Here is a 9,304-nt window from a genome sequence, read left to right on the forward strand (position 1 = left end):
TTCAGTCTGATCAGATTGCTCACCACCATCGGCAGCACGAATAATTCGACACAAAAGCTGCCGGCGCTCAGGCGGCGCCCGAACAAGTGAATGGTTTAACAGCACCAGCAGATTTTCCACCTGCTGCCCCTCTCCTGGGTGTCCCCGCCGTGTTTCCGCTTCGCTTTAATTACCAAGCGTTAAATGAAACTGTGGAACCTAGGGGGAAACGAAGGGGCTTAAAGTGGCCTCAGACGGGAAAATGAGGGACAAAGCCAAGGGTGGGGTGCGGGGGGCGACGGGGGCGGAGCCCCGTCTCCATGGCAACGGGGCGGTGCCGCCTCGCCAGCGCGCCCATCCCCGCTCCCGGTGCTGCCTCGGTACCGGCGGCGGGGAAAAGGTACCGGGGAAAAGGGGCAGGGCGGGGCGGGGCTTGGTCCTCGGGGGCCACCGTCGGCGGTGACCGTTGTGACAGGAAGGTGAGCGGGCGGGCGGGCGCTGTTGCCACAGCAACGCCGGTGCCATGGCAACGGCGCCAGGAGGAGCGGCGGGTCGGGTCGGGTCTCGGCGGGAGGTGTCAGCGCGTCCCTCGGGACGGGTGGGAAGCGGCGGGACCCCACGGGGTTGCGGTGAGCCGAGTGTCCGGGGCAGGCGGGGCCGGCTCCCGCGGGAAGATGGTAGGGCCGGTTTGCAGCGAATGGCCGCCGCACCTGCAGGCTGGGCCTGGTGCTGCACACGGCCGGCCCGTATTGATTACGGCCCGGTGAGAGGCCGCTTCGCTTGCTCGGGGTGTCCGGTTGTAATCGCGGTGAGGCACTGTATGTGGGGCATGGCTGTCGCCATGAGCACAAGGTGCCCTCGTTGAATGGTGGAGTTGATACTGCTGGGCCCGCCGCGGGACTGGACGTTCCCCGCCGTAACCGGGTTGGGTTCGGGTTAATGAATCTGCACCTGTGCGTGTTTTGGGACAAAGGGGGAAAAAACAGAAGTCTGCCACTCCATCCCTCTTTTTGTTGTAGCTGTGCCTAGCCGGCGCCTTAGTGTACTCCCGCAGAGGCGTTCCTAAGTGTGTCAGAGCAAGTCAGTCACAGCATACACCCACAGCCCTCTGGAATAGAATGGAAACAGGTGAAGTGAAGACTTGAGGTCTTCTGAGTATTTTCGGTTCCTATTACAGATCCCTTTAATTTGTACTTCGTAAGACTCCACAAACTTGAATAGGAGGATTTTCAGAAAGAAGGTCATTAAACTGAAATTTTCAGCCATGACTAGTATATGTTACAACAAAAGAGTCTGATTCTTATGCTGCTCCTTGTATTTTACATATCCTAAATAAACTGAACGGTTTTCAGTACTTGTGTTGGGTGTAGCAGACTGATGTGAATGTGTTTAGTTGAAGGCACAGTTCAGCGTTGTAGCTTTTGCATCCACTTACCATTATGACAAGTTGAAGTAAAATGGTTATTTTCTGCTGAATATGTAATAGAGCAAAGTAACCTCCATTAAGAGCCCAGGTACGTGTCACTACCCAAACAAAGGATACCTGTGAAGGAAGGGGCATTTCTCATCAAAAATCATTGCATGTCGTATGAGAAGAGGTGCAGGAAAAACGTGAAGGAAATAGGGTGTGGAGGGCTAAGGCAATGGCGTGAACAAGCTTGAAAATTTTAACTCAGAAAACTATCGTGATTCTTATGGCTAAAAAGAAGTGAATTAGGAAAAAAAAGTAACATTTTCTTGAACAAAGTATGGATGAAACAGAAAGAAGGGTTTGGTAAACAAACAAGTATGCAACAAAAGCACACAGCTGTATTACCATTCCTCTTAAACAAATCTTGAATAAATTTTGAGGTCTTAAAGAGCAGCATTCTTGTCAAGTGCAGAGTTTAAAGAAAGAGAACTGGTACTCATGTGAGTAAATAACTGAGAACTATGAGATGCTAACCAGCATTTTAAACAAAAGCTTGAGGGAATTTAAGCAGCATTTTCCAGATGAAAAAATGTTTACAAAATACATGACAAAATGCTTAGACAGATTGGGAAGCCCAGGAGCAACTCTTTTTGTCTGGAAGGGCAGGATGGTCACACAGCAAGAGTTGTCTTGCTGTCCCAGGGCCATCCAGGACCAGTGCAAAATCTTATGTCCCATATTGTGTTGCCATATGCTAATGGCCTTATCAGGATCTTATAGAATGTTGTAAATTACAGGGATTTGTCCTACAAGAGTGACACTTAGAAGTGGCATCTTCCAGACGACTGCAGAGGGTACAAAGAGAGCAGGAACTTTTGAATAATCCACATTGCCTTCTTTTGTTTTGCTTTTACAAACAATAATAAAGAAATCAGGGCAAGAATGATGAGTGACTAAAACTAAAAAAGAGCAGAATCAGCTGTCTAGGCTGATGTGTCTCTCCACAGAGCTTAACCTATTTGTGTCTTCAGATGGTGACAGATGCCTTCAATTGATGCAGCTGAGCTGAGGGGTGGCCAGCAGTCAGCCTGGACCCACAAGTGCTGCAATTTAAGCAGGAGTCCTTCAGTCCTCCAGCACCTGTGTACTATGTACTCCAAAGATGGTTTTTTGTCATCAATGTGACTATTTCCAGCCTGATTAACTGCCTACTGAGTACTTCCCATTGTTGTCCTCCTCAGAAATTTAAACCAGAACTGAATCCTTTTCCCAGCAGGCAATGAAAGAAGCAATTTCTTCTTTTCCCAGAAGCAGTACTTCTCATAAACATAAATCAGTGATCTCTGTGCTCGAGGATGGGACTAGCACTTAAGAGATCATAAATTCTTGGCTCTGCCAGAGGCTCGCTGCAAAAGATCATCTCAGTTTGCTTTGACTCGTATCTTGCCCAGGGAGTTGGAGCTGGAGATGCCAAACCCCTTCACGTTTATAAACCATTAGTGATTCTTAGTTCTGAGGTGGTCTTGCACTGTCTAACGTGGTTGTACTGATACTGCTCACAAGCTTGATGTGGGTGGCATAAGAGATGTCATTGTTCTGTATTTGGGTGTCACTGGAGTTTTAAAAGATTTTTGTTCCTGTATTTATAGTACTGCTCTAAAACCAAAATGAGTGAAAAGGAAGACCAAGGAGATTCAGCAGATTCTGGTGATTTAACAGCAAGTGAAGAATATGAGGATGATTTTGAAAAAGACCTTGAATGGCAAATTAATGAAGAAGAAAAAGAAGACCTTAGTGAAAGAGAGGTACTCGTTAAATTAAGTGCCAATCGTCTTATTTAGAAGATAAAATTGAGTAATACTTAGAATCATGAGCACAAAATTCAGTATGGCTTGAAATGTGTAGGTGTATTAACTGAATTTTTACAAGGAAGGGTCCTTTCATTAGTGAACTGGTTAGTTTGGTTGTAATTGCCTTAAACAAAAAATTCTGTGTTAATTGAAAAGAAAATGTTTGTTTCAAAAGTACTTCTGGGCTCCTTAAGGGGTTTGTGCAACACACATTGTGTTTTTATGCTGTCATTGATTGCTTTGCTGTGCAAGCCATGGTTAAACTTTGTTAGTACCAAAAAAGCTATTAGTTATGATGTGCACTATTTGACAGCCTGTTTTAGAATTAGGGTAGTTAGTACTGCTCTTCTCTTCTACTATTTCTTTTCTCTTTGTGTGATACTGTTCTTTTTGGGAGGATAGATGAGTTTATTTTAATTTTTTTTTTAGAGTCCTGAAAGAAATGAAGAGGATATTGAAGCACAAATTTTCGAAGTTGCAGACAACTTTGAGGAAGACAATGATGAAATGGAAGAAAATCTAGATCAGCGTTCAGAAGGAGATGTAGGTGTGAAAGGGAGTCCCTCCGATGAAAAAAGTTTGGAAGCCAGGTCTGATATTAAGCACAGGGACCATGTATCCGATACTGATAGTGAAAGCTCTGTCCAGGAATCCAAGCTGGAAAACCAACAGGAACTAGATGAGGAAGAGGATGAAGAAGTAAAGCGTTACATCTTGGAAAAAATTGAAGAAGCCAACAAGCTGCTGGAGAACCAGGCTCCTGTTGATCAAAACAGAGAACGGAAGTTAAAATTTAAGGACAAGTTAGTGGATCTTGAAATTCCTCCTCTAGAAGATGCCGAAGTTTGTAAAACTGACCGTGTAAGAGGAGATGATGTTTCAAATAGGCTGTCACAGTTGCAGATTTCTAATGAAATGGGACAGGAACATACACCACTTTTGCCACATGCTGACAAGGATGAGGAAAAGAAGGATGGTAAAATCCTAGTGGAAAAAGATGGGAAGTTTGAACTCTTAAGTTTACATGATATTGAAAGCCAGGGCTTTTTGCCCCCAGTAAGTGTTTCTTTTACTGATATTGAAACTCAGCCTATGTCTCCAAAATCTTCACAGCATGATCCTTTTGGCAGTGTCTCTCCAATGAAGGAACTACCTCCAGTAACACCAGGAGCACAGTCTTTTACTCCCGGTGGAGAAGATTGTGTTTATCTACCTAAGCCTCCACCTAACCCAAGGCGTCGTTCAAGTACTGCTATCAATGCTGCAAGACTTCTGGGAAAACGGAAAACTCCCCAGAGGGCACAGTCAGCAAATGTGCCTGTGAGGAGTTCCACTTACTGTCTCTCTCCCAGACAAAAGGAATTGCGGAAGCAGATAGAACAAAGGAAGGAGAAACTGAGGAAAGAGGTAAAGCTATAGAGGCAACACGGTCTCTGTTCATTCAGATGTTCTCTCATTCAAATGCTGTAGACCACAGTGTCTGTCCTATTCCTCTGCTTCACGGAGACCAGATGCTCAGGGCATTTGTTCCATGTTTTCATGATAAAAGAGGCATCATCATTACAATTGCTATATTGACAATATATATATAACGGAAATACATAATTACAATTATTGTTAGTGTTATTTTTTATTATTGTTGTTGTTATTAACATCATCATCATTATTATCATCCTGTGGAGTTTGTACAGATCCTCCCTAAACTCCTTTCCTGAAAAGAAAACCAAACCAAACTACAGAGTGTCATAGAATCATGCCGTGCTTACAAGTGATATTAAGCATTTTTTTAATGTATCCTTCATAAATGGGCTGTCTTCTGCTACACTTGTGCTTAATGCTTTTGCTTGTTGACTCTCTTCCTACCTAACAGGCCTTCTGTTGACTGAAAAGCAGCGCATGGTACCGTGTATCTACAGATTACACTGCAGTGTAGGACATTAACATTAACCCCAGTAATGCAGGTGCACATTTGGGTGCTCATGAAGTATGTCATAGGGAATTATTGTATGGGAGACTGTTCAGATGTGAAATAAGATTTACACAGAATGACTTTGAGAACTGTGAGCAAGGGTGTGTGTGTGTGTGTGTTTAACGTGTAGAAGATGCAGCTGACTTCAAAAGTGGCAGGCCCTGTTGCTTGTTTAAGATGCATGGTGATGAAGCAATATTAACTTGCAATATAACTGGATACTTTTTTCCTGTAAAGGTTTTACATGGCTGAGCATTGTAGTAATTTTTCTCAATGAGTTTGTTGCAAAGTAGATTTTTTTTTTTCCCTTTCTCTGTTGTTTTACCTGGGTAATACACAGAAGACAAAAAGAAGAGAGTATTACTGGTTATTCTTCTTTAACTATTGGGAGCAGTAATCTAAAAGAAAAATAATAATTCTGTTTTAGAAAATTAAATCCATGTTTTATGTCTTGCTAGGGAAAAACGCCTTTTAATTCTTTTAATTCTTTCTCAGCTCCAAATTCAGAAAAAAGTGAATTAAGAGAGTCAGCCTCTGACAGCTGTAACAATAACTTCAGAAATCTTAACCAAAGATTTAAAAAAGTTTAATGTTTTTCTTTGTTTTGCATTATGATGATACAATTACTGCAAAAGGTAATTTTTTTTTATTTTGCTCTATAAAAAGAGCATGAAGCTCCTACCATTTTTCTGTGCAATGATGTTCTAAGCAAGCTGGCTGAATAGCTTTAAAGCTTGATTCCCATCCTTGGAAATGGGTCTATCCTGATTTATTTCAAAAGTTTGCTGAGGCTTAGCTCGGTAACGAAGGGTATAAAATCTAAAGAGCTACTCATCTGATGTGTTTTCTTTGTACACACAAATCTAGATCTCTTGACACCACACTGTATTTAAAGTAAAAAGCAGTGTGGAGGAGATAAGGGAGGTTATTTTCCACACTGTATGTGCTAAATCTCTTTTGCTCTTGAATGCTTTATGAAAAGGTAAGAATGTATTACCTTATTTCTTTGTTCTTGAGTGAAGTGCGTCCATCCTGTGATGGATTTCACAGGCATGAAACATTTTATGACATTACTGGAATTCATCTGTTTTCGTTTCAGAAAATTACATATTGTAAATTTGAATTATAGTGTGAAAGTTCTTTGTAGGTGGGAGGAAAATCATCTGTTTGCAAGAATAGATTTCTCTGAGCTGAACTGAGTGAGAATTGTAGCTTTTATGTCAAAGAGAGACAAAGCCTAGTAAAATGTCCTCGTCACCTTTCTGAAGCATTATTTGAAAGCTCTTACCCTCCTTTTAGATAGTTGTCATTAGCTGAAATATGATAATTTTAAAAACTTCTGAATACTGTAACAATAATTTTGTAAATTCGAAAAAAGTGCTACGCTATGAATACTTCTTAAGCAAATACAGTGCAACTTTATGTCCGGATAAAATTCCTTATTTATAAGGTGGTGCCTGCAGTCCTCAAGTAGTTAACTATACTTTAAGATTTAATAGTCCATCTAACCTGAGAGCTGTGTTCATTTTTAAAATGCACCAGCTTAAACTGATTTTAAGCTAATATCTGTCGGCTGCTGTTGAAATGTCTGTGAGTTGATTTGTATCATGGAAATGGAGGTAATCACAAAAGGGGTTAGAGTGAAAGCATCTGAATGTAATATGAACAACAGAAGTGCTCAGTCATTTCTTCCTAAATGTAACATCAACTATGATGCAGTCTTTAGAGTATCTCTGTTTCATCACTATTTTTGTGTCTCTTAGGTAATTCCAATGGCTTATTTAGTATCTACTGTGACAATGAAGGCCTTTGGAGATTAACATAATTTTATTAAAAACTAAGCTTATTCATTCTTAATTGTATTCAAGGAAGAAGAAAGAAAAAGGGAACAAGAAGAGCAGAAGAGAAGAGAGAATGAGATGGTTTTTAAAGCTTGGTTGCAGAAGAAGAAAGAACAAGTGCAAGAAGAAAAGCGAATTCGTCGTGCAAAGGAGCTAGAGGACTTGAACAGCAAAGTAAGATCTTCCAGACTGGGGTCTGTAGTGCCCTGGTTAGATAAGAAAACCAAATGCTAAGCCTACACTCTTAGATAAGCATGTGAAAAGTTACAGTGATAGGAAATGTTTTCCCTATGTTTAGGGTTGTACTGCTTGATAGGGTGACTTGTGTGCTGGGAGCTGCTTATACGAACTTAATAGCTGAAAAATCACAGGTGATGCAGCAGCGCTCCCTTTTATCAGAATTATTTGATTGAACCCTGCAGTGAACAAGCAGCCAGAAGACCCTTTGAAGTTGAAACCCTTAACATCAGAACTCAGTGGCAAGCAGTTAATGCATATGACCCAACCAAAACCTGAAAATTTAGATTCTCTGTTCTGAAGTTCCTGTCTTGTAGCGATGGGCTTGAAAAGCTAAATCCATACTTTCTAAAACCTACTGCTTTGAATGCTTGCTCATGTATCTCTTCCATGCCAGATTAGCATGTGCTCTACTTTGCATATGAAGTATATTTCATGCATGGTGGATATCAGCAGAGTTAAAAAAAATATTATAACGTGATTAATATAAAGGTAATGATATGCCCTGTGTATATATGTCTTTTTTTTTTTTTAATAGGAGAAGAATAGGAATCCAGATGAAGCTTTCAAGTTATGGCTTAAAAAAAAGCACCAAGAACACCTGAAAGAAAAAAAGATAGAAATTTTGAGACGCCAAGCTGAGGCAATTACCTTATTCCCAAGAACAGAGGAATGCAACAGAGCCTTTAAAGAGTGAGTAGGATAATTGCTAGGGAATCATATCAGAAAATTTTTTAGTCTATCAGCTTCAGACTGTAGTAATTTTATGGTACATCTTTACTGCTGAAGTCCTTATTGGTGTTTTGGGTTTGTTTTGTTTTGCTTTTTCATGAATTTGCCCTCATAAACTTATACCCTAGAAAAAAATACAATTCCTTAATTTTTTATGTTCAGTATTTTAAAATTATATGTGAGAACATAAATTGAAATAGTTAACTGCTTCTGCTGAAAAAGGGATATCCTTCTTCCCTACCTCTTTTTGCCTGATCTGGAACAGGATTAGGTTGATTCAGTTCATTAAACAAACAGAAAGTTGATCCAACAAATTTATTTATTTTCCCCATCGAGTCCATGAGTGGAATCAGCTCAATAAAAGGTGGGAGTTAAAGGTGGGTGCAGGAGCAGAACTGAGATGAAAAAACAGTGCTTCCCATGTTTGGGAGTGGCTGGCTGTTGGGCTCAGCCAGGACCACCCAACTTCATCCTAACAGGACGAGGTGACTCCAATGAAATGGGGGCGAGTCTTCTTTGAATGGATGATGTAAAACTTTCAGTTCCAACTGTCAGTACTTCTAGTCCTTTTTCTCTCTCTACAGATGGCTAAAAAGAAAGAGAGAAGAAAAACGAGCAGAAGAACTTGCTGCTAAAGAGAGAGTAAGGCAGCTTAGACTAGAAGCCAGAAGAGCAAAACAGATACAGAACATACAGTGCATTAGCTCAGAAGCGAAAGCCTTTCGCTTCACAGACCATTACAGTTGAAAGTTTGATGTAACCACAGTTCTTGGGGGGAATCCTCTTAGGTTTTAAGATGTGAACTTCCGCTCTTTACAGCTACTGACTTTTTGTGGTGTTTTTAAAGCTTTGAAGCAAGTTTCACAATTCCCATCACTGATAATGATTTTGCTATCTATTTATTTGTAATGTTGTTGAAAAGCCTGCTCTTCTGTGTAACTCAGGGATCTTCTTGGTTTGACCAAATCTGAGTGTGAGATCTATTTAGACATTTCTGTCTTTAAAAAAGGCATTGTGTTCTCAACTCCACCATGAATTCCTGGATGCAGGCCAATCTGTGAAGTGTTGAATTTTTGCTGGATTAATATTGCTGTTTGCTGCTGCTTATGAAGACTGTACAAGGTGTAATATTGTTGGAAAATGCTGTTTCTTGTACCACTTTCTACTGATATGTTGACCAGCTGTTAATTCTGGCTGGACCAGAGGATTCTCTTATTCAGAGAAATAAGAAAGTTCAGAGAAAGTGGAATTGGAAAATTACTGGAATGCTAACATGTATGTGACT

The 9,304-nt window shown here is 40.8% G+C and overlaps 1 protein-coding gene across 1 annotated transcript; it reads left to right on the forward strand.

Annotated features, from left to right (window-relative positions):
• Positions 1 to 774: 774 nt before the first annotated feature.
• On the forward strand, positions 775 to 9,301 carry CCDC181 (coiled-coil domain containing 181). The gene is made up of 6 exons (XM_008502635.2): positions 775 to 787; positions 3,040 to 3,195; positions 3,670 to 4,647; positions 7,078 to 7,224; positions 7,826 to 7,980; positions 8,604 to 9,301. The coding sequence occupies exons 2-6, from the start codon at positions 3,058 to 3,060 to the stop codon at positions 8,764 to 8,766; spliced, it is 1,581 nt and encodes a 526-aa protein (XP_008500857.2). The 5' UTR covers positions 775 to 787; positions 3,040 to 3,057; the 3' UTR covers positions 8,767 to 9,301.
• Positions 9,302 to 9,304: the final 3 nt, after the last annotated feature.

This window comes from Calypte anna, chromosome 1, assembly GCF_003957555.1.
Source record: "Calypte anna isolate BGI_N300 chromosome 1, bCalAnn1_v1.p, whole genome shotgun sequence".
Lineage (NCBI taxonomy): Eukaryota > Metazoa > Chordata > Aves > Apodiformes > Trochilidae > Calypte > Calypte anna.